The following is a 25312-nucleotide window of genomic DNA, read 5'->3' on the forward strand; positions in this document are numbered from 1 at the left end:
GCCTATATTTTCTGCCCCCCCTTTCCAAATCTTGGCCTCTGGTCCCAGTTCCTTCCTGGGTTCCATGCAGTGTGAAGGTTACAAAAGGAGGCAAGTATGTGTTTGTGTGAGGTTACTAAACCAGGCAGTGTGACTCTAATGACCTCCCTCCTGGCTGAAATGTCTACAGAAGAAGGCCTTAGGATGGCCATTTGGTCATGTCTACAGAATCAAAGACTAAGGGAAAATAAAGAACAAAGCACAGGTCAAAATGTATTTTCCAATAATTTTTTTGTTTTTAATATCAATTGATGTTTTAAAAAATACAGAGGTGTTTGACACAGAATAGCACCATTGTGTAGGACACACTCAGTTCCTGCGCCCGGCACCTGAAGGGGGCTCTTCTTGCCTGGGCTGGGGACAGTCACTCACGGGGGGCGTTAGACTCACACCAGTTAGTTTCCTGCCTCTGCCTCGACCCAAAGGTCTTACAGGAAGACAATAAATAAATAGAACACCGAGATTTTATTTTTGCAGTCTGCCCAGTTCAGGTCTCTTAGAAAGAGAGGGGAGAAAAGTCCACACTGTGAGCGGGTGGGGTGAATGGACATCAGGTCAGGTCAGCCATTCAGTGCAGAGCCCTAGAGTGACTGCGACTGGAAAGTACTTGGGTCCTTTGGGTTGGCAATGGATTGTGGTGTTTGTGGGTTTGAGTTTTTACAAGAAGCAGACAGGCCCTATGTCCACACCAAATTCCTGCTCGGGCCCTCCTATGTCCATGGGCGCAATGTCAATGATGGGGAGACGTGAGGTCTTCTGTGACCGGTACTCGATCAGAGTCTTGCCCCACTTACCGGTGTGTTTCTAGGGGAGAAAGAAAGGAGACACTGTCCAGTGCCAGCTGCCCAGGACCCCAAAGCTGAGCCTCATAGAGCACAAAACACAAAACGTGCTCTGGGGCTCCCCTGACCTCCCCTTGGCTTGCCAGAGCCCTCTCCACCTCAACTCCTGTCCCTGCCAGCAAGACCCCCTCCATGCTCCCCTTCCGTCCTGGCTTCCTTCCCTACAGCGACCCTCTCTTCGCTCCAACCTGTGGGCTGACCCACAGACCCACAGTCCTACAGGGGTAACTGGAAATGCTGGGTTGGGCTTCTTTTCCCTGAGCCAAGAGAGGGAAGAAGATAAAATAGCACCCCTCCTTTACCTGTGCCTCTGCCCGTCTTCTCTGCCTAACCCCTCAACTCACACCTCTGAGGAACCCATCATTTTAGGCCTGCACCAGCTATGGGCCCGCCCTCGGCCTCAGGCGGCCCATCTCCCTGGAGGCTCCAGCCAGCCTGACTCACCGTGCAGCCATCCTTCAGGACGGTGTATGTGAAGCGGCTGTTGCCCTCAGCCCGGATCTCCACGTCATTGGAGCCCTGGATGAGCAGGGCCTTCTTGAGGTTGCCGGCTGCCTCGTCCAGGTAGGCGATGCTGTTCTTGCAGTGGTAGGTGATGTTCTGGGAGCCCTCGGTGGACAGCAGGCGTAGGAACGTCATCTGGACGTTGGCAGTGTTGGGAGCCAGGTTGTCGTCACCGTAGCTGAACTGTTCGGGCAGAGGAGTGGTGTGAGGCCCAGGGACAGCATCCCATGGGATCACGGTTAAAGCTACTGTCCCTCCCTTCCTCCTAAGCCCCAGAGAAAATGGGTGAGCGTGTGGGTGGGGTGCCATCAACTCGGATGCAGGAAGAACACAGTCTGGAGGCGCCGTCTCTGGCCAGAGCAGTGAGGTACTCACGTGGAAGCCGCCGTTGATGGTTTCTCCAAACCAGATGTGTTTCTTGTCCTTGCCTTTGCTGCTCCACCAGTTCTTCTTGGGAACGTTCGCTGGGCTGGGGTAGACGCAGGTCTCACCAGTCTCCATGTTGCAGAAAACCTTCATGGCGTCCAAGGTGCAGCCCTGGTTGGGGTCAATCCAGTAGTCTCCTGCGAGTGGGGAGGCGACATCCTCTCAGGGCTCAGACAGGCAGACCCTCCCACGAGGGCCAGGCCTGCCTGGGAGAGACGGAAAGGCTTCTGGGGACACAAGGGACAGAGGCGCTGGTGGCGAGGGCCACGAGTGGCCAAAGGGAGGGCAGATGCAGGGATCCAGGAGCAAGGAGACCCAGGTGGGAAAGTCTGGTGTTAAACGGGGCTGCGAGTTGGCGTGCCTGGGTGGCTCAGTGGTTAAGCCTCTGCCTTTGGCTCAGGTCATGATCTCAGAGTCCTGGGATCAAGCCCCACATCGGGATCCCTGCTCAGCAGGGGAGCCTGCCTCCCTGCCTCTCTCTCTGCCTGCTTGTGATCCCTCTCTCTCTCTGTTAAGTAAAAAAAAAAAAAAATCTTTAAACGGGGGTGCAAGCCAAAGGGCAGGAGCAGGGCCTGCCTGGTGGACAGAGCTCCCCCCGATGTCCCATCTGCCACGTGGCCATGGCAGGACAGGGCCCGGGCTGCATCTTCTCTGCTGTGGGATGCAGGCTCAGCCATCTGCCAGAATCTTCCAGGCCCGGCTCTGCCCTGTGCTCAGGGATGCCTCCTCCCTTGTTCTGCAGGGGCCCCGCCTGGCAGGCTGACTTCCTGCTCTCTGGGGCCAGGGCTCCCGCCTCGCAGGCTCACCGCTCTTCCATTCAGGGTGACAGAGTTTCAGGTCCCGGCAGGTGCGAGCAGGGTTCTTGCGTGAGCCCTCGGGGCTGCGCAGGCTCTCGATCTGGTTGTTGAGGGACTTGAGCGTGGCGTCCACCTCGGCGTCGTGCTGTCTCAGGTCACCAGCTGGCTGGTCGGCCCGCATGTACTGCAGGGGGTCGGGGCCCTTCTCTCTCTGGCCGAGGCCAGCAAAGGCAGACATGTCGATGCCAGGGCCAGGGGGACCTGGAGGGCCAGGGGGCCCGGGGTTTCCAGGAGGACCCTGTAGCGGGAAACAATGGTCAGCTGGGGATCGTAGGGACAGGCCCCTCCTGGGTACATCTCCCCCTGCTAGAATATACTAGAGGGTCTTCTTCCAGTCCCATGGGTGAGGGAGGGCTATGGAAGGCCAGGACCAAGAAAATCCTAGCACCTTCCCCACTTCTGCATCAGCCCGTCTCTTCTGTGGCCCAGTACCAAGCATGGATCCTTTGAATGTCCCAGGAAGACCCAGCATAAAGGATGCTATCATCATTAGCTGCAGGCTGATGCCCTCAAAGAGACTCTTGGCCCCAGAGCACACAAGCTTCCTGGACACCGGGGACAGCCCAGACTGCGAGGAAGGGGTCAGGACACTTACGGCAGGGCCAGTTTCGCCTGACCGTCCACGGGGGCCAGGGGGGCCGATGGGACCGGGGATTCCATTAGCACCATCTTTGCCAGAGGGACCAACAGGGCCAGGAGGACCCTGCACACCAGGAGAGAAGAGCAATCAACGAAGGGACAGTGGGAGGGCGGGGCGCCACTCAGGGGGCCATCCTGCTGTGAAGCCCCGCGCTTCATGCTTCTCCGTCACAGAGCCCAGCCGGGTCTCCACTTGTCCAAGAAATAGCAGGGTGGCCTCGAAGCTCTCCTACCAGCCTAAGCTCCTCATTGTCAGATCCCATTCCCAAGGGGCCCATCCGACAGCCGGAGCTGTTGTCACATTCACCCAGCCTGTGGACTCAGGGGCTTTTCTGGCCCCGGTCACCCCAAGCCAGTCCTACCTCCACTGTGGAGTGAGGCCCTCTGAGGCCTCCCTTTTGCCCGCATGCCTGGTCAGTGCCTGCCCCCCAGCCTCCCGAGGAAGGGCTCACTCCATCTCACTTACTCTAGGACCAGAAGGACCAGCAGGACCAGAAGCACCTTGGTCTCCAGAAGGACCCTATGCAGAAGGAAGAGGCAAAGGTCAGAGGTCAACACAGACAGGGCCCCATCTTCCAGGGTGGGAGGCTATCTTGAACATACATAGGACATGTTCTTCTCCCATTCCCTTTCTACTTCCTTGGGGTTGGAGGGAGGAGCAAGTCCTGGAAATTTCCTGGGGCGATCCCAAGTTGACTGAGCAGCCTGGGACCCTCGAGTGGGCTCTGATCAGTGGGAGGCACTGGGGAGCCATGCATAGACAACACCACTCACGGGGGGGCCAGGCAGACCCTGCAGACCGGTGAAGCCACGGTGTCCCTTCAGTCCCCTCTCGCCAGCCTCTCCAGCTTCTCCTTTGTCACCTCGGGGACCTTGAGGGCCCTGGGAATAAGACAGACACAGGTTGGGTCAGCCAGGCTGGAGCACGCTGCTGGCCTCACCTGAGTCAAGGAGTCCTGGGATCCCCAGGGTCCCCACTGCCCTCCAAACCTGGCCTCGTCGGGAACCCAACAGAGGACACGCAGATACTCACTGGGATTCCCCGGGCTCCAGCCGGTCCTGCAGGACCCATGGGGCCTTGTGCACCCTGTGAGGGAGAGTGTGGAAACAGCGTCAGAGCAAGGGTGGGACAGGGAGGGCCCTCCCTGGCATCTTCCCGTGGCTGGGCACCGAGGTTGCAGCTCCCGTGGCCCAGAGACCTCCTGGACCCAGGGCCTAGGGATCAGGCACATGGGGGTGAGCTCCCAGCTCACTTGGCCACCCCCCTCCACTTCCAGCTTTTACTGAAGTAGGGATACTTACAGCTTCTCCTCGGTCTCCCTGCTTTCCAGTTGGGCCGGCGGGGCCAGGAGAGCCAGGGGGCCCGGGAGCACCAGGGGCACCCACCGCACCGGCCTCACCACGATCACCCTGTTAGGAGAGAGGTCTCAGGCTTAGAGAAGAATATTCCAGAACAGACATGGAGAAAATGTCCTTCCAAACCAAGAGAAGACTCTAACCCCACCCTGCCACTCCAGGCAGAGCTGTTAGACCTCCCTGTCCTACTGCACAGAGACACCCAGACACTCACCTTGACTCCAGCTGCGCCATCTCTGCCAGGGGGGCCGTCAGCACCAGGGCTTCCCTGGGCAAGGGAGACGAGATGCCATGAGAGCTGCCCCTGCCCGGCCCCCATCTGCTTGCCCACCCTGCCCATGGGAGCCCCAGGCTTGTGCCCTTCCATCCAGCTGCAGCTTCGGAAGCTCCCCAAGCTTCTTTCTGCCTTCTTCCCCAGGCACCGGTTCTGAGTCCCTGCGCCCTCTCCCCCCCATCACAACCTTCCCATCACAGCCAGGCACGTGGGCCTATCAGCGCGTCCTGCTGTGCCCTCCTGCAGGGCCCCAGGACTGGGCTGGCCCCCTCTCCCTGTGAACAGCCACCCACCATGCATCCCAAGGCTCACCTCTCGTCCAGGTTCACCGGCAGGACCGGTCAAGCCAGGAGGACCCACGGGGCCGGGGGGACCTCGGTCACCAGATGCACCAGGAGCTCCCTGCTTGCCAGGCTCACCCTGGAGGGACAGAGACAGGGACAATGAGTGTGCACTCGAAAGAATCCTGGCGCAGGACCCGCTGAGCCTTCCCAAAGAACAGGCTGACAGAGGGAGAGCTTGGAGGGTGCGGAGTGGGTGGGAGCCTCAGAGGGTGGTGGTGTTTCTGGAGCGCAGTGTGCGAAGCTGGACCGGGTCCCACTCCCCAGAGGAAGGGGCATCCCTCACTCACCGATGGCCCAGGCAAGCCCGGGAATCCTCTCTCACCGCGCTGCCCAGGTAGACCAACGATACCCCTCTGACCAGCCAGACCTTGGGGACCTGGAGGACCATCAGGACCCTAAGAGAGAGGAGACGGGAGTGAGAACGTGAGCTGCGACCTCGAGTGACCCAGCCATCCACACCCAGCCTGGCTGCCACCCACAGGGACCTGCCCTCTTCCCACCCCAGCAGCGGCCCCTCCCTGGCAGCCGCCCCTCCCCGGCAGCCCCTTCCACTCTGGGCTCTGTGAGCTCCAGAGACTCCTCAGCCCCGGCCTGTGAGGGACTTACAGAGGGACCGTCATCTCCGGGCTCTCCCTTCTCGCCAGGGGGTCCAGCAGGACCTTGGAGACCAGGGTCACCGGCACGGCCAGGGGGGCCACTGTCTCCTCGAGCGCCTTTGGGACCATCTTTTCCAGAAGGACCAGGGGGACCAGGGGGCCCAGGGTTTCCCTAGAAGAGCCATGCAAGAAAGGAGAACTCTTCTCACCCTGCTCCATCCAGGCTGCCAAAGCCCAGGGGTGGCCATCTCCCCCCGGGACTCCCTCCGCATGAAGGACAGCCTGACCCCCACCCGGTGCATCTCTTCCATCCTCTCTCCCCCGAGGGTGCTGTGAGCAGCCAGCCCAGGCTTCTTCAGCCCTTGCAGTTGCCTTTTCTGCTCTACTTGGACTTCCTTCTGCCTGCTCCCTCTCGGCCTCAATCGAACTGCTCTTCCAGGAACAGCTGGAGCCCTGCCCCTCCTAAGCTTAGGTATGCACTCCTCCTGCGAGGGGTGGTGGTAAGCTGGGAGACGTCCTGCCTCGCCTCCCTGGCAAGCTCCCAGAGGGGCAAGATGCAGAGTTTGTAGAGGCCGGGAGCGCAGAGCCTGCTCTAGAAATGTGTCAAGGTGACTGTGTCTGCCTGTCCTGCCCCCCGAGCCAGAAGTCTGAGGGTCGAGCCCAAGTCAGCAGGGAGGGTTGCCCTCGGCCAGCAAGAGGGTCAGTTATGAAGAGAATAGGTCCCCACGATCAGTTAACTAACTACTTGTCCCTGGAGTGGGAACAGGTACGAAGGGAGGGGAGCCAGCCTGGGCTCTTTGGGTCCCTGCTATGGGGCTGTACTGGCCTCTTCAATCCCCCTCTGTGTCTCTCATGCCAGGAGAAAGGCAGGAACCAGCCAGGAGCATCACTTACATTGGAGCCTGGGGGTCCGACACGGCCAGCAGCTCCGGGGAATCCAGTGGCTCCCTGTGTGAGGGGAAGAGAGGCCGTGAATCCTGCAGGCCCTCTGGAGGCCCAAGACTCAGATGGTGGTGGGTCTCAGAGGCTGTTGTGCCAAGGGACAAGGACAGCCATCGAGGGGGAAAGGGCCCGTGGGGTCTGGCCCTGGGTCAGGAAGCTGCAGCTTCCCTGCCTCCAGCTCCTACAGGGGGCTGCCTAGGACCAGAGACCTCCGAGGACCACCGCATACCAGCGGTGAAGGGCTCTCTTCCCCAGCTGTGGGATGGGCTCAGGCTGGGGGCAAAAGCAACAGGGAGAAAGGAGGTGGGTCAGTCCCAGAACAGCAGCGCGGCCACCTCTGCCTAGGCCTTCTTCGTGAGATGGGCCAGAGTGGAGGCGTGGGAGAAGTTGCTGCCCCCATAGTCCCCTCCACCCCACCTGGTGGGAAGGGGGACATGACTCACCGGGGGACCTTGAGCACCTCGGGCTCCTTTAGGACCAGTCACACCAGTAGGACCCTGGGAAGGAAGGAGGGAGGAACAGTGAGGCCCGGTCACCCAGAGGAGGGCTATGAACTTCTGGGCATAGGGCCTGTCTGATGCCCCCAACAATGGACGCCTGAGAGCTAGGTTTTGAAAGGTGTAGCCTTTTTGGCTGGAGAAGCCATCACGGAGGGGCCTGCTACCCCTGCCAAGACAGACTCACGTACTAGAAGACCTCAGGGAGGAAAGGCCCATCTGGTACCTGCAGAGCTGGGCCAATGTCTGCCCCATCCCTCCCCAGAGCCTGGCTGCTTGTCCCAGGCTCTCTGTCCTCAGCCTGCCCCCCAGACAATGAAAGTCAATTTAGCTACTTTGAAACCTTTATCCCTGAGCAGAGATTCCTCCCACAATCTCTCCCTTCTGCAGCTGGGGCAGTGTCTGCCAGGCTGAGAGGCTGAGACTCGGCGGGGCTACACCTAGGCCTCCTGGCTATTCTCTGCCTGTCTGCGCCCCTCCCCCGTACCCAGACACCCCTGCCCCATGGGAACACTCCCTGGGGGAGCTCACTGCTACTCACCTGAGGCCCAGGAGCTCCAGAGGGGCCTTGAGGACCTGGGGCACCAGCATCACCTTTCTGGCCGGCCTCTCCTTGCTCGCCCTTGGCCCCTGGCTGGCCATCAGCACCCTGTCTCAAGGAGGAGGAAGTGGGGGAATGAGAGGCAAGCCAGATACTCCAGGTTCTTCCGAAAGGGCCAGAGGCTGGGTGAGTGGGTGGGTGGGTAGGAGGGTTGGTGAGCAGGTGAATGAGTGAGGATGTGTCCGCCCTGGCCCGAAGGCTGCTCTAAGATGGGACTGTGAGGTCAATGCAGAGGTGCAAGGAGAGAATTCTATTCTAAATTCTATTCCTCCCGCCCCCACAGGAAGGTGCCTTCAGGTTTCGAGCTGGCCTGAGCGGAGGGCTGGGAAGGAGGGTGGACACTCACAGGAGGTCCTGCGAATCCAGCGGGCCCGGGGGGTCCAGTCTCTCCACGTTCACCCTGTGAGAGAAGGGGCCCATTAGCAGTAAGGCCCCATGCCTGCCTGCTTCTGTCCCCTCCTTTAAGCCAGAGCCCTCCGGCCCCACCCAGCCTTTGCACAGTCACCCCCGAGGGAGGACCCCCAAAGTAGCCTCCGGGAAGCCCTGTCCTAAAGACAGGGGATGAAAGTCAGAAAGCCTCTCTTGGTCAGAGGATCTGGCAACCTGAGGCTCTCCACGCTGACCACACCATGGAGAGTTCTTTCACATCTCTCCTCCCACCCCCAGGCCCAAAGGGCCATGCTGCAAGGCAGAGCTGCTTCTCTGCTCCTGGCCCTGGGGACAGGACCGGCTTCTGGGGCAGATACTCACGGGGGCACCTCGAGCACCAGCAGTTCCTGCAGGACCGGGAGGGCCAACTTCTCCCTAAGGCGGGGAGGGGGGACAAGAGCCATGCATAAGGGATAGGGGCCCAGGAGGGCCCTTCAAAAGCAAAGTGCAACCAAGAGGCCTCACAAGGGATGGTCTGTGTTTTCCTTGTTGCTTCCAGCCCACCTTCCTGGGCCTCTGCTGGATGCAGGCCTGCCACCGACCCCACTCCCCACAGTGGCTCCGCGGGACAGGGCACACAGCCAGAGACTCTGCTCTTAAGACTCCCAACCCTCACTGCTTGCAGCCCCCCACTAGGCAGGAGGGGGCCAGCTGTTGAGTGAGGAGGAGAGACAGCAGTCTTTGGCAGGAGGTGGAGAGGTGTGATGAGGAGGCGAGCCAGAGAGAGGAACTCACCTTCTCACCATTGGCACCAGCGGGGCCAGGGGGGCCAATGGGACCAGTCAGGCCCTGGGGAGCAAGGAGACAAATGTGAGGGAGACAGAAGAGTTGACCAGGGATGTGGAGCCCAGCAGGGAGTCTAGGACCTCACACCTGCTGGGCCTTGGTGCACCTTCCCACGCCCCTAGAACTCCCAGTTTTGTTGGGAGAGTCCCCAGAGCTGCCCAGTCTGCACAACTGAGAGGAGCAGGGGGTGCACGCACACGCCACCCTCCTGTCCCCAGAGTGCAGGGCTGGAGACCTGTGGGGTTCCCAGGGCGCCCACAACCAGCATTCACTTACTCGTCCACCGTCCTTCCCGGGGGCTCCCTCGGGGCCTTTCTCACCAACGTCACCCTGTGGGATAGAGAAGATGGGCCACCTCAGGGCAGGTACTCCAGCCCAGTCTCCCCCTCACTGAGGCTCCAGGTGGAGCTCAGCTCCCAGCCCAACAGGATTTGCTGTGGCTTCAGGGTGAGAGGAGGGAGACAGGGGCTTGGGGAGGGTGTCACTAAGAGGCAAACAGAAGCCCAGAGGGGTTTCCAAGATCCTCAAGACATTTAACTAGGGACCTCCCCACCCAGGTGCTGTGGGGAGAGGGGGAGGGGTGAGTGTGGGGCAGGGAAGCGTGGCTTTCGGGGAGACGCGGTCACCCTGGTACTCACCCTGTCTCCCTTGGGCCCAGCGATGCCAGCTGCTCCCCTCTCACCAGGCATCCCTTGCAGACCTGGAGGGCCCTGAGCCCCAGGGGGACCAGCCGGGCCAGATGCACCCTGTGGGGTGGGGGGAGGGAGTCTGTGTTGGGCAGCGCCTGCGCAGGATCCCAGCACCCAAGCCTCCTTTCCTTCTCTTCCTCCTCTGCCAACCCCCTTTCTGTCTTGTCTTCCATCTGCCCTCCTCCTATCTTCTTTTCTCCTGAGTACTTCCCGTTCTTCCCTCTCCCCCAGCAGGACCTCCCGGGCTGGCCCACACAACCCCAACAGCCTCACTTACTTTGGGACCGTCCGTGCCAGGAGTGCCGGGGAGGCCACGGGGGCCCTGGAGGCCCTGGGCCCCGGGAGAGCCACGTTCGCCTGGGAAACCTCTTTCACCCTGTGGTAGAGACACCATGGAGCAATCACATAAGAGAGGGGGGCAGAGGCCCAGGGAAAAACACGGGGTGGGGGGCGGCAGAGCACTACAGGTGCACTGACAGAACGGCACAGGGAGAGGGCAGGCCGGAGGGGACTACCAGAAATGGCCGACACTCACCCTGGGACCCACGAGGCCGGGGGCTCCAGCTTCACCGGGAACACCCTGGGGAACAAAGAAGGATGTGAGAGAGAGCAAAAGATTTTCTGTCCCCCATCCAGGGCAGAACAGCCCTCACACCAGAGGCTGAGCTCGGACTGTCCTCTGTGGAGGCTTTACGGGGACCCTGGAATCCTCCTGCCCTTGCCTCCTGGGCATCAGACGAGATCTTCCCATCTAAGTGGTTTGCAGGTTCAAAGAGCCCCATACTCACCTGGTCACCTGGTTTTCCACCTTCACCTGGGGGACCAGGAGGGCCAGGAAGTCCCTAGAAGGCAAAGTGACATGCGTTAGCAAAGGAGTGAGTTTACTTCCCCAGCCCTCCAGGGAGCCCCAGCACCAGACAGAATCCAGGACAGTAGGAAATCCTCACCACCACCCCCCCGCCCCGTCCCCCTCAGGAGGGATGCCTGCTGCTGCCCACAGAGTCCTGGACACAGGAAGAATGGAAGAGAGGGCCCAGTCCAGCCACCTACCTGGAACCCAGATGGCCCAGGAGCACCCTGCTCGCCTCGTTCACCAGCAGGTCCCTACAGAGGGAAACAAAGGTGGCCTGAGCCAGGACTGCAGAATCAGACAGCCTCGGCCAGAGGGGACTGCAGGGACAGTGGAAGGGCTGCCTGCGGAAGCTGTGCATGCATGCGACCCTTGTTCTTCTCCCACTGATGACCTGCACTCCTGAAACGGCGGTGGGATGCACACTGCCTCGGCTGAGGGTGGGTCTGGTGTCTCAGGGGAGCCCAGATCCTCATCACACCAGGTGGGCCTGAGTTCCCTGGCCTCTGTGCCACCACCCCCATGCCCACTGGGCCACCCACAGAGGCGAGGCAGGGACTTACGGCGGGTCCAGGGGGTCCTGCAGCACCTGTCTCGCCATCTTTGCCGGGAAGACCCTAGAGAGGAGAGAAAGGGGTAATGGCATGACCCACGTCCCTCAGTTCTGCAGACCCCAGCGCTGAGCAGGTATACTTGGTGGCCCAGAGACTCCAGACCTCCATGATCCCCCAACCCAAATTCCATTTCTACCCTTTTCTTTCCCTGGGCCCCTCCATTTCCCAGCCTTCCTCAGTGTGGGTGTCTTCCTTCTGTCCCTGGGCTTCTGACCAAGAGCAGCCAGAAGTCTCTTTGTGTGGACTCCCAAAGGGCCCAGAGCTGTAGGGGCGCTGCCACAGGAATCCCCCTGCTGATGAGGACTCCAGGAGCAGGCCAGGGGCTGCGGCTCCCTCTGCACACGTCCAGCTGGCACCAGCATGGGGACAGGGAGGCAGGCTACTTACTCTCAAACCAGGAGCACCAGGCAGTCCCTTCTCACCAGCCTTGCCAGGCTCACCCTGGAGGAGAAAGGGCAGTACCATGGAGGGAGGGTTGTGGTAGGAGAGGCGGGTAGAACAGGCTGGGGAGCCTGGGGCTCGGGGCCATAGCCTGCGGGATAGCAAAAGCTCAAGCCAAGGGTCCGCACCCCCTCTTCCGCTTGGGAGTGTGACAGCACTGCCCCGTGGACCCATGTCATGGCTGAGGAGCTCTGAAGCTCTCAGGAGCCCCGGGTTCCCCAGATCACATGCACTCCTGCAGGACACAGAGGCCCAGGCTGCCCAGGGCACCGGGGCTCCCACTCATAACTGTCCATGGGTAACTATTCAGGAGTCGCTCCTTTCTCCAGGGGGCGAGGAGAGAGGTCACACCGTGTGGAAGGAAATGGAAGGGCAGGTTGTGACTTACGTTGGCACCTTTGGGGCCAGGGAAACCCATGACACCAGGCTGCCCACGAGCGCCCTGAGGACCTGGAGGACCAGGGCGACCATCTTCACCAGGGGCTCCCTGAAAGAGAGGACAGCATGGTCAGAATGTGGACACTCTGACCACCTCTGTCCCTCCAGCATCTACCAAGTGCCCCCACGTTGGCAGCATGGGGCTCGAGGGGCTGACCACGGTTTTGGCCAGCAGCCCACACCACACGTGCAGACGCTGCCAGCAACAAGGCAGGCTTCAGTGAGGAGCAGCGCCCCTAGAAGTGCACACCAGGCTTTGTCTTCCTCCAAAGAAAGGCCCAAATGCACGAGAAGGTAGCCTTTTCAGAGCTCCACACCTGGGCTGATGTCTGCCATCAGCCCCTCCCCACCATTCTCATAATTCACAAGCTGCCCCCACCCCAAATCCTGTCTCATACCACCTGCCTCCCCACAGACATCCCACCTCCAACTCCTCCCAACAGTCCCAGATGGGAGACTTACAGAAGGACCAACTTTGCCTTGAGGACCAGCATCACCAGGGCGACCAGTGAGACCCTTTGTTCAGGAGAGAGAGAGAGGATGGGTGTCAGGGAAGATCCCAGGCCCTCCCAATCCTGGCCGCACAGGGTTGGAGGGAGCAGGTGGGGAAGGGCACAGGGACTTGGCTCAGAGCTGGAAGTCAAGAGCAAAAGCAGCTCGGCTACTCACCCGGGCTCCAGGAAGGCCAGGCTCTCCAGGACGGCCAGGGTCACCATTGGCTCCTTTGGGACCAGCAAGGCCACTGGGCCCTCGCTCCCCAGGGGCTCCCTACACAAAAGGATTCAGGGAGTCAGCAGGAGGCCATCTGATCAGCACTGCGGGAATCCCAGCTCCTTGTCCCCCACTCACCTTTGGACCTGCCAGACCATCCTGACCTGGGAAACCACGGTTACCAGGAGCGCCCTAGAAGGAAGCGGGAGGAGGACAGGTAGTGAGTTAGAATGGTCCCTGACCCAATCGCATAGAGCGCCTTCCCCGGCTTCAGGAGAGCAATCCCACCAACCCACAAACCACCACTTCTGTGGGGCAGTAGCTACGGCGGGCAAGATTCCAAGAGATTAACTTCCCAGGCCTGTCCTGGTGAGCAGCTCAAACTGCTTCATGCCATCCTGGGGGTGGGGGGTGGGGGTGGGGTGGTGCAAATAAGCAGGTTCGCTGTCCCCACGGCAGTGAGTGGAGAAGAGGGGAATCTGATACTTAGGCCACAGGACTTGGCCAGAACACAGAGCCGCAAAGACAACTTCCCCATCCAGGACACAGCCCACAGAAAGTGGGGACTCCCAGCCCACTTACTCTCTCTCCGGGGGGACCGACGGGCCCAGCACCACCAGGCTCTCCACGGGCCCCTCGTTTGCCTTCTTCACCAGCAGGACCAGGGGCTCCTTGGGGGCCAGCAGGGCCCTGAGAACCGCACAAAAGAGAAACGGGGTGAGTCTTCATGGGGTGCCGGGTGGTTACTGGCCTGGCAGGTGGAGAGCGGCCTTGGCCATTGTTTCAAGGCTGGGGGGACTGGGGAAGGAGGGCTGTAAAGGATCAGCTCAGGGAGAGCAGAAGTGGCTCAGTGGGAGGAGTGAGGGTGGAAAGTTGAAACTGTTCCAATTGGTCAAACCAAAGATGAGAGCTTAAGCTGCATCAGCTTCTCAACCTGTACCTCCCCTCCTCCCGACACAACCTGAGAGGTCCCAGATTAGGGGATGGGGCTACAGAGGAGCAGGGCTGGGGGCTGGCTGTGGGCCCGAGACTGGTGGGCAGATACTCACAGGTTCTCCCTTGGGGCCTTGTTCACCCTTGAAGCCAGCAATACCAGGCTCGCCCTTGGGGAAAGAGAAAGGCAGGTTATCGCACGGGGTTCCCTCCACGGACCCACCCTCAATTCCCAAGGACGCCGGCGTGAGCGCAGGAAGGAGGGATGGCGGGGTTTGACTGTAGGGGTATTGGTGGGACTTGAGGTTCATGCTGGGCCTTACCGTCTGACCTTTCGGGCCCAGAGGACCAGTTGCACCTTGAGGACCAGGTGGCCCACGGGGCCCAGGGAAGCCAGGGGCACCAGCAATGCCAGGAGCACCCTGTTGGCGTGAGAAGAAGGGAGGGGCATCAGGAGAGGGGCAAGGAGGCACTGACCCTACCTTCAGGAGACAAGTCTCAGGGCCACACTCACAGCAGATCCTTTGGCTCCAGGAATCCCATCCGTTCCGGGGTTACCCTGAAAAAGGAGGCAGTGTCATTACAAAGTAAGCAGCAGAGAGTAAGCCCTGGCCACCTCCCTGCCCTCCCAGGCTGCAGATCCAAGGACTGTCCAGTGTAGACAGGGTCCTGCTGGGTGTCTCAAGGGGAGGACAGGGAGACATGTCCCTAGAGTTCAGGATGCAAGTGCTGGGCCAAAACGAAGGTTTGGTGGGTGGGGCTCTGATGGGGGCCCCGGTTCTCTCAGAGTTAAACAGAGTCAAGAGCCTCCGGGCCACAGACCCCAGGTACTTCAGGCCAGAGGAAAGCTGCACTTACGGAGGCACCAGCCGGCCCGGGGGACCCAGGAGTACCAGGTTCACCTCGAGGACCTTGAGCACCTTCGGGACCGCGAGCACCTGTGGGGCCAGCTTCACCCTGGGCAGAGACAGAGGGCAGGAATGAGGAGAAGGCAGGGGGCACAGACCTCTCATGGGCCAGCCACAGGGACGCACCGGCAAGCCAAGTCCCACGCATGTGCCCACTGTGCGCGTGTGCAGGCGTGTTCCCACATGTCCCTACCTGTTCCCACAGGGCCCCCTGCCCCGAGAGAACTCGCCAACCTGATGACCTCGCCCCTCCGCCTCCTGCACTCTCTGTGTCCCCTCCACACCATGACCCCCTGCGGCAGGTGCATGAGTCCGTGCTGCCCAGCAGGCACCGTGCAGCCCAGTCAGCACCCCTCAGGAAGGCCCTGCCAGGGTCCCACCCACCCAGGCAGTGCCCTGGGCTCATGGATGGGCAACCGTGGCGGGCAGCCTTTCCTTCCACCACTCCTGCTCCACGCCCCCATGCTTGTCCGGAGGAAATGGAGGCCCTTGGACAGCTTGGCTCAGGGAACCCCTCCTCTTGGATCAAGCTGTGGCCGGGCTGGCTTGCAGCAAGCCAGGCAGCCTGGGCAAGAGCCAGCTGGGCCAAGCACCCGGCTCCCCCAGTCCAAAGCAGCCCCCCAAAATGGCCTCTACTTCCACTTTCCCTTTCTTTCCTAAAAGGCACGTGTGGCTGGCCTCCAGGCTGTGTGGCCTGCAGAGGGCCTTGGGGAGGGCTGCTGACCTAGAGGCAGGGCGCACCTGCCTCAGGTTTCTCCTCAGGACACTCTTGCTTCACTTTTGTAATTATTATTTCTAAAGGTCAGGCCCCCTCACCTTCCCCTGTCCCTCTTCACAATGGGTCTCCTTCACCCAGCTCCAGGGCCTCAGACACTGTCTGGTTGCCATGGAAACCCAGGGAGGGGAAAGGCAACCTGATGCCAGTGACCTCAGGGAGGCTCCTTATTCATCTCCAGAGAGAATTCCCAGGGAATGCTCGCACCGTGTGCTCCAGGGTCCCGCTAGGGCCATAGGGGCCTTTCCCTGAACCGGCTGGCCGGCCTCTCACCGCCCCCATCAATCCTCAGAAGCACTCTGCTAGCCCTGCTGGGCTGGCCGAGCCCCCCAGCCAAAGCAGGGGCCCTCTCCTGCACCCCTGCCCCTCCCCCCGCCCGTCCTCCAGCTCCCTCCTGGGCGTAGGGTTTGCTGAGCTTTGTTTTCTTCCCTTTGGGTCCTGGTCTTCTGTCCCTCCCAGATCTCCAGAGTCTCGCCATCGTTTCCTGCCTTCCCCAGTCTCGGACTGGACCTGTCCGTCCAGCTCTGTACCCTGCCTGCTTACTGTCCCTTACAGCTGGGGCTGGGAGATGCAAGGTCCTTCCTTGCCTCCAGGAGAGCAGCAGTGGGTGGGGTGGGAGGCACCCCTGAGAAGGGAAGGGGGGACTGTCCGGGGGGCGGTCTGCAAGAACACGGGAAAGGGGACAGGGCACGTACCTTGGCCCCGGGAGCACCAGGGAAGCCAGGACCACCAGCAGGACCCACGGGACCCTGGAGGAAGGAAGGAGGGGGAAGGTGAATGCCACTTCTGGGTAGTATTTCTTCAGCTCCTGAAGTGAGCCACCCCCATACCTCACATTCCTTTGCTCTGCACCCCTTGTAGCTCAAAGTCCCTGGATGAAAAGTATCCCCATGGTCAGTGTCCCTGAACCTGGCTTCCCAAGGCAAAGCATCTAACTATACACACGGGGAGACACAGATGATTCTCTGACCTCCTGATCTAGCCCTCCTCAAAACAATGCCAAAAGCGTGGCTAAGACAAATGAACTATGGCTTCACAGCTTGTTATCCACACAGGAGGGTAACACGGAGAAAGCGCTCCTGCTCCTCCACCTTAGGAGGTGCTTCGCTGGCCTGCAGGCTGGGGCTCAGGCCAGCTGACCCGGCTGAAAGGCACTCACCGGTGGGCCTGCGGGGCCTGGTTGGCCGTCGTTGCCTCGGGCACCCTGTGAGCGGGGAGAAGGAAGCAGGCAAGGTGAGAAGCCCCATAGGATCAAGCCTTCCTCATCCACAGCCCACCCCACCAGAAACCTCAGGCAGCGCTGGGGCCTGGGGCCCCCAGGGAGGAGGGGGAGGCTGGCCGGGCCCAAGTGTGGGACAGCCCCCCTCACCCGCTGCCGAGGGAGCAGCTAGGACCCCTCCGTCGTGGCTGCAAGAACATGGGCTATGGGGCAGCAGTGGGCAAAGCCTGGGTGATTTCCTCACTAGTCCATCATTTCTGAAACTTCCATTTAGAGCCCAAATATCCCCAACTTCAAGGCCAAGTTATCATTTAAAGACTCAGCGATTGAGCCAAAGAAAAATGAAAGAGCCAAACAGCAAACCTAATTCAATTCTTCCTACCTTCTTGCAGCGGGAAACACTTTTGGGGGGCTTGGTTAACCTCCTTAGTTAAGGCTGGGTTAAGGACACCCCTTGGTTAACACCAGGATTCCTCTGGGCTCCACCCCCCTTGCCACCTCCACCAGACCACCTGTTCCTAAGGAAACACAGATGCCCGCAGGACATCTGGCTCTGGCGGGAAACAGCCCTGTGAGAGGGCAGGGCACTGGGCCCAGCCTGAGGACCACATCAGAGTTCATGCCCGAGAGTCCTTGACACTGTTAAGACAAGGCTGCCAGTTCTTTATCTCGTGGACAAGTTTTTTGTGTCTTTTTGGTAAAGATTTATTTATTTATTTGAGAGAGACCCCACACGCTAGTGGGGGGTTCTTCAAGCAGACTCACTGCTCACCGATGAGCTTGACATGGGGCTCAATCTCATGACCCATGAGATCATGACCTGAACCAAAACCAAGAGTCAGATGCTTAGCCGAACCACCCAGGCATACATAGGACCAGTTTTGAGGGTTTCTTTTCCACAGGTTTAGGGCGAGCACTCCCCAGTTTCTCTCTCAAAGGCCCTCAGGTCCTCAGGAACCTTTACCCAAACTCCAGGAACCATTAGGCCGGACAGAGCTATGCCTGGGCCCTGGTCCTTGGCAGGGGACCAGAGCAGGCCGGAAGGCTACCTTTCCCAAGGCGAGGCCCACCTGCCTGCCCCTGCCTCTGCTGGCATGCTAAAGAAAAAGGATGCTTTAGGGGGAGCTCCTGTTTTAGAAAAGAGTCAAATCTTCTTCCTGGCTATGGTCCATTTCTCCTGACGGAGAATCTCCAAATTGGCATTAAATAGAAAACAAGAGGAGACTGGACAGAAAAAAATGTCAGAGGGCACATGAAGCCTCAGCATTGGCCAGAGCCCCTTCTGGGCCAGGCTGGCTGCTTCGGGAAACTCTAGAGCACCCTCCCCTCTAGGGGTTGGCCAGAGGAGAGGCCTGGGGCCCAGCGTGAGCAAAGGGAAGCTGAGCACTGCTCCAGGAGGCCTGCGCGGGGCCAGCCTCCATGGCTCTGCCTACAGCACGGCTGGGAGAGGGCACTGTCTGGCCCAAGGGGGGCACGTGACCATAGCTGGCAGAGGCCAACTCAGCCCAGTCCCGGGCCCAGCCTTGACACCAGGCCTGCACTTGGAACTATGTGACGTTGTCAACTTTCGATGCCAAATCCTGTGCCCGGCCTGCCAGACAGACTACTGTGGGGCCGGGAGGCAGCAAGGCAGAGCAAGGAGGAGGAAGGACAGACATGCAGCTTATCTTTGCCCCTCATGGGGTGCAACCACGGTGGCGGCAGGCCTGGCCAAAGAGCCACAAGCCAGGTCCCCATAATCTGCAGAAATCGCAGTGTTTTTGGCAGCCCCAGCACTCTCTGATCCACTCACACAAAGTGACTCCTGGATAAGGCACCTGGGCATGCTGACAAATGGGGGTCCAGGCTGCCTATTATTTCCCTGATCTGCTTTTGAGGGACATTTCTGCCAAACACATGCATTACATGGAAAGCAGCCAAGGGAGTAAAGCTGGTTTACTTGGGCCAGCCTGGCAAGGGCCTGTGAGGCGGGGCCTCGGAGCTTGGGTGGCTGGGGTATGAGCCCAACAGAAAGCACGGTGTTTCTTAAACATGGCTTTCATCACATTCCTCGCTTGACCGAGCACCCAGAAGGGCCCTCTACCACTGAGGGAGCAGAGCTAAACTCTCACAGCTCCTCGCTCCTCAGGCCGCAAATCCCCTGCAGATGCCCTTCCCCTCCCACATCAACAAGAAGCCGCCAGAGTCTGAGGCTGCCAAGCATGACCTGAAGCAATTTAACCTTTCTGGGCCTCAGTTTCTTCTTCTCTCAAACGGGGAGACTAGGGGTGCCTGGGTGGCTCAGTCAGTTAAATGTCTGCCTTCGGCTCAGGTCATGGTCTCAGGGTCCTGGGATCCAGGCCCTGCCTGCAATGGGGTTGGGAATCCCTGCTCAGCAGGGAGGCTGCCCCTCCCTCTTTCTCCACCCCTCCCCCCCCCAAGCTCCTGCTCCCTCTCTCAAATAAAGATATAAAATCTAAATAAATAAATAAATAAATAAAATGGGGAGAATGGTAGAATCTACCACACAGGATTTGAGGGAAGATTAGCTGAGACGGAGCACATGAGGTATTGACCCCAGGAAGCGCCTGAGCCACAGGGGCCACAGCGTCGCAGCCCCATGAGCTGACCCGGGACTGTCAACACTTTTCTAGAGCATCATCTCAACAACCGGAAAGAACAAAAAGTAGCTCAGCACCATAGCTGGTTAAGTCTGTCCATAACTTCAAACTGGACGGATAGGGAGCGTGTTGGGGGCTGAGAAGGGGACGACCCGAAAAATCCCGACTGCTCAGGGGGAGTCCCGCCCCCACCAACCAACCCTTCCACAGCCCAGCCCTGTCCTTTGTCCTTCAGCTGTGCAGACCTCCGCCTGGGAACTCATGCCAGGCACACTCAGAATCCATCCCTGAGGGATGGCCACTCTCTCTGCCTTACGGGGCTGTTGGGAGGGTCAAGGACAGCCCTAGAGGAAAGTGTCCCGTAAACTCCAAAGTGGGGACCACGCGGTGGCTTTGGCCTTGTCATTACTCACTGCAGCACCAGCAGGGCCAGTCCGTCCTCGCTCACCGGGCAGGCCTCGGGGACCCTGGAACACACCAGGACAGCATAAGCATGAGCTGGCTCACGGACTCTCCACCTGTTCTCCCCAGACACCACAGGGGGCAGCAAGGGCTGGTGGCAGGGGAGGGAGGTGCGGTGGCCCCTGATGATGCCTTCCCAGCTTGCCTAGGACCCCCCGCATCTCATCCAAGGCATTTCTGCCCAGACAGAACCACCGACACTCCTGCTGGCACCACTGGGAGCCTTGTCACTGGCATGTCTTGCTTCGAGCCACAGATGAACTCCCCAAAATGTGGAGAAGAAAAGCAATTTTTTAAAACTGAAGCCCATCTTAGCACAGGACTATGACAAGGAAATGTTGGTGAACCTTGAACAAATCATCTATTCGATAAACGTCCCTTTTCGATCTGATCACAGTGAGATCAGATCTACAAAGCTGAGTAACTCCTTTGCACAAAGGGAACAGTTTACACAGCAGAACCATCAGCTGGCTTTTAGAAGCTGGTGTGAGGGGGTCTGGAGGCCGTCCCGAGGGGCGATGGTCATACTCACCATTGGGCCTGGAGAGCCATTCTCTCCTGGTGAACCACTCTCTCCCTGGGAAAAAGATGCATAGGGTCAGTGAGGGGGTCCCCACTGGCAGCCCCCAGAAAACTCCCGAGGAGGAAGCCAAAAGCTCTGGTCAACTCAGTTAGCACCAAGACCCCCAAACCTCAGTTTTGCAATGGACAATTCCCCCAGCGCTCCCGACCTGCCCTTCTTCCAGCAGGATGCGGGCCTGGCTGTCCCCAGGCAAAGCTAGTCTATGCTAACCCACTGGCTCAATAGCATCTCCCTGACTGGAGATAAAGGAGGCTCATGGTCTCCCTCTGTCCCCACCCCCATGTGCTCCTCCATTCTTACCTTCACACCTGGAGCCCCGGCTTCTCCCTTAGCACCATCTAGACCTGGGTAGCCCTAGAGGACAAGAGAAAACGTTCCATCACTCTTCTGGGAAACACTTTTAAGAAGATTCATGCCCGCCAAATGCTTTTCTCTCCCCTGGGCAATACCTCCCTTCCAGCACCCTTGTCCACAATACTTACTCTGTGACCCTTGACACCAGGAAGGCCTGGGGTTCCCGGGAAGCCGCGAGCACCCTGCGGTCCAAAGAGGAGATGTTCAAGGCAGAGCAGAGGGCGGAGTCCAGGCTGCCCTGCTCTGCTCCAGAACCTTGGGAGCCAGCTCCCTCAGGCCAGCGGGGCAGCCGGAAGCCCAGCACTCAGGTGGGCCTTGCAGTAGGTCGCAGAGCCCCCATACCACACCTCACCCCAGCTTATGCAAAATGGGTTTAAACCAGAGCTACCTGGCATCCCCCCACCCTGTGGGCCTGTGTGAGGATCCTACGCGTCCGCACAGAGGTGTGATGTACGTAGGGGCTGTTGGAATTCCATGTTAGAAGGGAGCTAGTTGAACTGGACGTGCTGGGTGGGAGGCCACTGCCTTAGCTGCAGAGGAGGGAGACTCGGAACAAGGTTTGCAGCTGGGAAAGGGGGGCACTTTACCTGAGGGCCAGGGGGGCCTCTTTCACCAGATTTCCCAGGCTTTCCAGCTTCGCCCTAAAGGGAGAGAGATGTACTTGAGTTTCCCCACAAGACAAGTCAGCATGGTTGGCACGCTCTGGATTACATCTCTCCTCCCCACCGGGCTTCCGTGCCTTTCGCCCACCTGCTTACTCATCTCCCCCACCTCCCCGGGAATCCAGGCTTCAAACGTCTTTCTGGGTCACGATGTATTCTTTTGGAGAGCTGCTCACTGTGTGGGCCAGGCTGGTCCATCTGGACCAGCCTGCAGCTTCCCCAGGGGACTGTCCTCTCTCCCCTCCTGAGCCCTGCAGACCCGGCTAGTGCTGCCTTACCCGGAGAGACTTTTACCATCTAATGGGATTCATAAGAATAGCTCGAGAGCCAACTCTTGTCTCTTCACTTCGTCTGCATCCTTTGCAGACATCCTGACTCTGTGCTTTTCGTAGCTCATTTACAATTAAGATAACGTTGGGCTGTTGAGCGTCTTCCTTTTGTTTTCCCTTCATGACATCTTTTCCCTCTCCTTTCTCCCATTTCTCAATTTCCCTTCCTGGAGCTAATGATGTTTTAATTATTTCCCTTCCCAATGGGTCTAAAGCAGTCCCCAGGCACTCGTAAGCTAAGCTTCAAGGGGGAATGTAGACAGTAGACAGAGTCTGAGGCTCTGATGGACCAGCCCTGCCCCTAAGGACACCTCCACCCTGGGCCAGGCCACCCCTGCCCCCATAGACACCCCCCATCTCCACACCCTTCCAAAGGAGGCAGCCACTCATCGGACCACTTGGGGGTACTCACATCATCACCAGGTTTTCCAGGGGGGCCAGGAGGACCACGGGGACCCATGGGACCCTACAAACGAAGTGAGAGAGTTTATGAGATAGTTGGAGGGGGTTACGATGCCTAATTAGTAGACAAAATTTGGGAACTGCAGCCTTTGGAATCTAAGTTCTCCCATAAGGAAAAAAGATGGAGGTTGGGGTTCAGGAAGCCTACTCAGTGCTGAGAGAAAGCAAGAGGACAGAGCTGATCATACTGGAAGGCAGCAGGCAGCACAGGCCAGGGGTGACCCAGAAAGGGAACTATTGTGACAGAGTTCCTGGTGGTCCTTGCCACCTGGGCTTCTCTGGGAGAGATCCCCGTGGAGCTAAGAAGTGGCACTTCGGGGTCCTCCCCTGGGAAAACTCAGGGCAGTCCTGGGGTCCGCGTGGTACATTGCTGGAGGCCCCCCCAGGGGGAGGGCAGGGTCTGGGCAGGTACTCACAGAGACTCCGGGTTCCCCAGGTTCACCAGGGTTGCCTTGAAATCCTTGAGGTCCCTAAAAAGTAATATGAGGACGCCAAGTTAAGCCCACTAACTGACACACGAGAGCTTGAAAAAGTGTCTGCACTACCACGGAGCAGAAAGACCCAGTACTTACAGGAGCACCAGCAGGGCCTGGAGGTCCCCGAGGTCCCATGGGGCCCTGCAGTGAGAAGAGGAAGAGGGTTACTGGAAGTGATGCGCCAGCGGCCACCAGTGTGCCCCCACCCCAAAGCCAGCAGCCCAGACAAAGGACAAAAAGTTACTCTGTGGGCAGGGGGCCTGCAGGGGCTGCTCCCTCTCATTTCCCACTCCCTGTGCAACAATCTATTTATTTATAGGCACCATTTGGATAGAGAAGCTGGCCTTGCTTTCTCCTGGCCTGCAGCCATGTTTACTAAAGTCTGAGTTTCATTTAGCTCGTGCCAAGTTGAAGCTGCAGGGCTGAGATTTCCTGCTGGAAGTCTGTGGGTGCTGGAGGACAGTGGCTGCTGTCTGCATTCTTCAGTTCTCATTCCAAGAGCAACAGCGACTGGCCTTCCAGCCTCAACCTACATGCATCTCTCCATCCTCATTCTTCTTGGTCACTCCGGCGCGGCATTGGAACTGGCACCCATCACCATTAAAAACCAAATGCTTCGGGCTGACCCCATGGGAGGTTACATAAGTGAGGGAGAAGAGCTGCTCTAAGCAATTATCTGTAAGGTTGTCAGATTCTCTGGCTCTGCTAAGGGCCACCTCCTGCCATTTTGGCTGCAAAAACCCCTTGTCTTTTCTTACCATTGGCCCTTGCATCACTCCCATCTGGGCACCACCAGCCTTCTCGTCGAATCCTCCAGCCATCTGGGCAGCGAAGTTCTGCAAATAAACTCAATGACATTAGAAGCCTGAGAGGCCCTGAGTTGTTCCTTCTCCGCTAGGTAAGCTATAAACCAGGATAGGGGAAAACAAAACAAAACAAAACCAAAACTCTATTTTATTTTTTTTTTAAAGATTTTATGTATTTATTTCACAGACAGAGATCACAAGTAGGCAGAGAGAGAGGAGGAAGCAAGCTCCCCGCTGAACAGAGAGCCTGATGCAGGGCTCGATCCCAGGACCCTGAGATCATGACCTGAGCTGAAGGCAGAGGCTTAACCCACTGAGCCACCCAGGCACCCCAAGCCAAAACTCTATTTTAGATAAACTCTAAGTATTGCAGACTAACTGCATTGGACAGAATTGCCAATGATGCCTGAAAAATCATTCTGGAAATGCGTTAGGAGATGCCAGTGGCATAATCATTTCTGGGAGATACGGAGCTATTTGGAGGAGTCTCAGTTACCTGCATTTCATTGTGTGAAATTATTTTTTAAATTCTAATACAGTAAATACACTGTCCGACCTACATTGAGAAATACAATTAAAATATTCCTCTTAAAGTTCGGGTTTTTTTTTTTTTAAATTCCCAGGCATTTAATGCCCAGCAAAAGACTAAAATCAACAGCTTAAAATATTTCAGGCAAGGAAAGGCATAGGCAAGCCACTGAAATTTAAGAATTTAAAACCTAGCAAACATCAAGACAGCAAATGTGCCCAAACTGGACAATAATATAATCCATCGATGTTTAATTCCAAAAATGTCTTTCGCCGCACACCTTCGCTCAGTGGGGCTCTTTCATGAGAACGAATTGGTGGCTTGGAATGTACCCAGCAAGGACCAGGAGTAAATGTCTTCCAAGGACAGTGGCCACTCTTCTTCCAGGGAACTACCGGCGGCCAGTCATCCTCTCCCTCCGTCCCCACTCCCACGCCCAGGAATCGACCACACAGGACAGACACCTGGGAACCTGGTAACTGAAGACTTGCCCTACAGAAACCCAGCGAGTGCAGAAAGTCCTCCCTTAGCGCCACAGTGTCAGGCCTAATATGTGATTCCACTAAATTATAGGCCCAGGGAGAAGCCCAAGGACGGGCTATGTACACACTGCTCGCAGCCCTGGGAGCCAGCCAGCCAAGTGTGAGTAGCAATTTGGAAGTTCCATTTCCGGAGGGACAGCCTGCAGAGAGGGGACGTAAGGATACTTACTCCACCAAGGCCGGGGGGACCTGGGGGACCAGGGGGACCAGGGGGGCCAGGATTTCCAGGGGTTCCAGGCTCTCCATCTCTGCCACGAGGTCCAGGGGCACCCTTGGCAAAAAGAGAAAAGGGCACCCACGTGAAGCAGGGCTTATGCAAGGACTGCCTGGCCATGGGCTGCCCCTGGGGAGGTGGTCATGCACATGGGAGGAGGGGTGGGAGAGGCTTAGAGGACCTGGGGAGTCCACGGGGGGTTGGGGAACATCTCTCAACTCACTTTTTCGCCTTTGTCACCACGATCACCTCTGGGTCCTTGTTCACCTGCAGGTCCCTGAAGGGGAAGAAAATGTTGAGAGGACGGCAAGACGGGGGACCTGCAGATCAGTTACATGAGAAAGGGATGGAGGAAGGGATTTCTCCCATTCCTACCTGAGGCCCAGGAGGTCCTTTGGGTCCTACAATCTGTGTGTGAGAGAGAGAGAGAGAGAGAGACCCACAGGATGGCATATTAGAGGGAGCCCAAGGAAGTGACCCAGTTGGAGTAGGAGACGTAACCGGGATGAGAGGAATCTATACTTACATCCTTGATGTCTCCAGGTTCTCCTTTCTGTCCCTGAAACAGGACACAGTCTGAGGA

General features: G+C 58.5%; 1 protein-coding gene across 2 annotated transcripts in view; it reads right to left on the reverse strand.

Annotated features, from left to right (window-relative positions):
• Nucleotides 1-259: 259 nt before the first annotated feature.
• COL2A1 (collagen type II alpha 1 chain) overlaps nucleotides 260-25312 on the reverse strand; it is a gene marked incomplete at its 5' end in the record, with an annotated part of 31057 nt that continues 6004 nt past the window's right edge. Inside the window, 51 exons of one of the 2 annotated variants that reach the window (XM_080810646.1) lie at nucleotides 260-843; nucleotides 1326-1568; nucleotides 1761-1948; nucleotides 2618-2906; nucleotides 3264-3371; nucleotides 3774-3827; nucleotides 4082-4189; nucleotides 4341-4394; nucleotides 4610-4717; nucleotides 4878-4931; nucleotides 5250-5357; nucleotides 5569-5676; nucleotides 5888-6049; nucleotides 6772-6825; nucleotides 7263-7316; nucleotides 7858-7965; nucleotides 8264-8317; nucleotides 8668-8721; nucleotides 9082-9135; nucleotides 9409-9462; nucleotides 9771-9878; nucleotides 10099-10197; nucleotides 10357-10401; nucleotides 10610-10663; nucleotides 10872-10925; nucleotides 11235-11288; nucleotides 11673-11726; nucleotides 12115-12213; nucleotides 12627-12680; nucleotides 12834-12932; nucleotides 13014-13067; nucleotides 13458-13565; nucleotides 13925-13978; nucleotides 14132-14230; nucleotides 14323-14367; nucleotides 14667-14765; nucleotides 16187-16240; nucleotides 16651-16695; nucleotides 19724-19777; nucleotides 20305-20349; nucleotides 20656-20709; nucleotides 20838-20891; nucleotides 21297-21350; nucleotides 22113-22166; nucleotides 22579-22632; nucleotides 22735-22779; nucleotides 23397-23474; nucleotides 24685-24786; nucleotides 24953-25006; nucleotides 25105-25137; nucleotides 25256-25305. In XM_080810646.1, the coding sequence (XP_080666772.1) occupies nucleotides 697-843; nucleotides 1326-1568; nucleotides 1761-1948; nucleotides 2618-2906; nucleotides 3264-3371; nucleotides 3774-3827; nucleotides 4082-4189; nucleotides 4341-4394; nucleotides 4610-4717; nucleotides 4878-4931; nucleotides 5250-5357; nucleotides 5569-5676; nucleotides 5888-6049; nucleotides 6772-6825; nucleotides 7263-7316; nucleotides 7858-7965; nucleotides 8264-8317; nucleotides 8668-8721; nucleotides 9082-9135; nucleotides 9409-9462; nucleotides 9771-9878; nucleotides 10099-10197; nucleotides 10357-10401; nucleotides 10610-10663; nucleotides 10872-10925; nucleotides 11235-11288; nucleotides 11673-11726; nucleotides 12115-12213; nucleotides 12627-12680; nucleotides 12834-12932; nucleotides 13014-13067; nucleotides 13458-13565; nucleotides 13925-13978; nucleotides 14132-14230; nucleotides 14323-14367; nucleotides 14667-14765; nucleotides 16187-16240; nucleotides 16651-16695; nucleotides 19724-19777; nucleotides 20305-20349; nucleotides 20656-20709; nucleotides 20838-20891; nucleotides 21297-21350; nucleotides 22113-22166; nucleotides 22579-22632; nucleotides 22735-22779; nucleotides 23397-23474; nucleotides 24685-24786; nucleotides 24953-25006; nucleotides 25105-25137; nucleotides 25256-25305 (4172 nt within the window). In that variant the 3' untranslated portion in view covers nucleotides 260-696. The remainder of the gene's footprint in view (nucleotides 844-1325; nucleotides 1569-1760; nucleotides 1949-2617; nucleotides 2907-3263; nucleotides 3372-3773; nucleotides 3828-4081; nucleotides 4190-4340; nucleotides 4395-4609; nucleotides 4718-4877; nucleotides 4932-5249; nucleotides 5358-5568; nucleotides 5677-5887; nucleotides 6050-6771; nucleotides 6826-7262; nucleotides 7317-7857; nucleotides 7966-8263; nucleotides 8318-8667; nucleotides 8722-9081; nucleotides 9136-9408; nucleotides 9463-9770; nucleotides 9879-10098; nucleotides 10198-10356; nucleotides 10402-10609; nucleotides 10664-10871; nucleotides 10926-11234; nucleotides 11289-11672; nucleotides 11727-12114; nucleotides 12214-12626; nucleotides 12681-12833; nucleotides 12933-13013; nucleotides 13068-13457; nucleotides 13566-13924; nucleotides 13979-14131; nucleotides 14231-14322; nucleotides 14368-14666; nucleotides 14766-16186; nucleotides 16241-16650; nucleotides 16696-19723; nucleotides 19778-20304; nucleotides 20350-20655; nucleotides 20710-20837; nucleotides 20892-21296; nucleotides 21351-22112; nucleotides 22167-22578; nucleotides 22633-22734; nucleotides 22780-23396; nucleotides 23475-24684; nucleotides 24787-24952; nucleotides 25007-25104; nucleotides 25138-25255; nucleotides 25306-25312) is intronic. The other variant, XM_080810647.1, reaches the window with a different exon arrangement.

Source organism: Martes martes (genome assembly GCF_963455335.1).
Source record: "Martes martes genome assembly, chromosome: 8".
NCBI lineage: Eukaryota > Metazoa > Chordata > Mammalia > Carnivora > Mustelidae > Martes > Martes martes.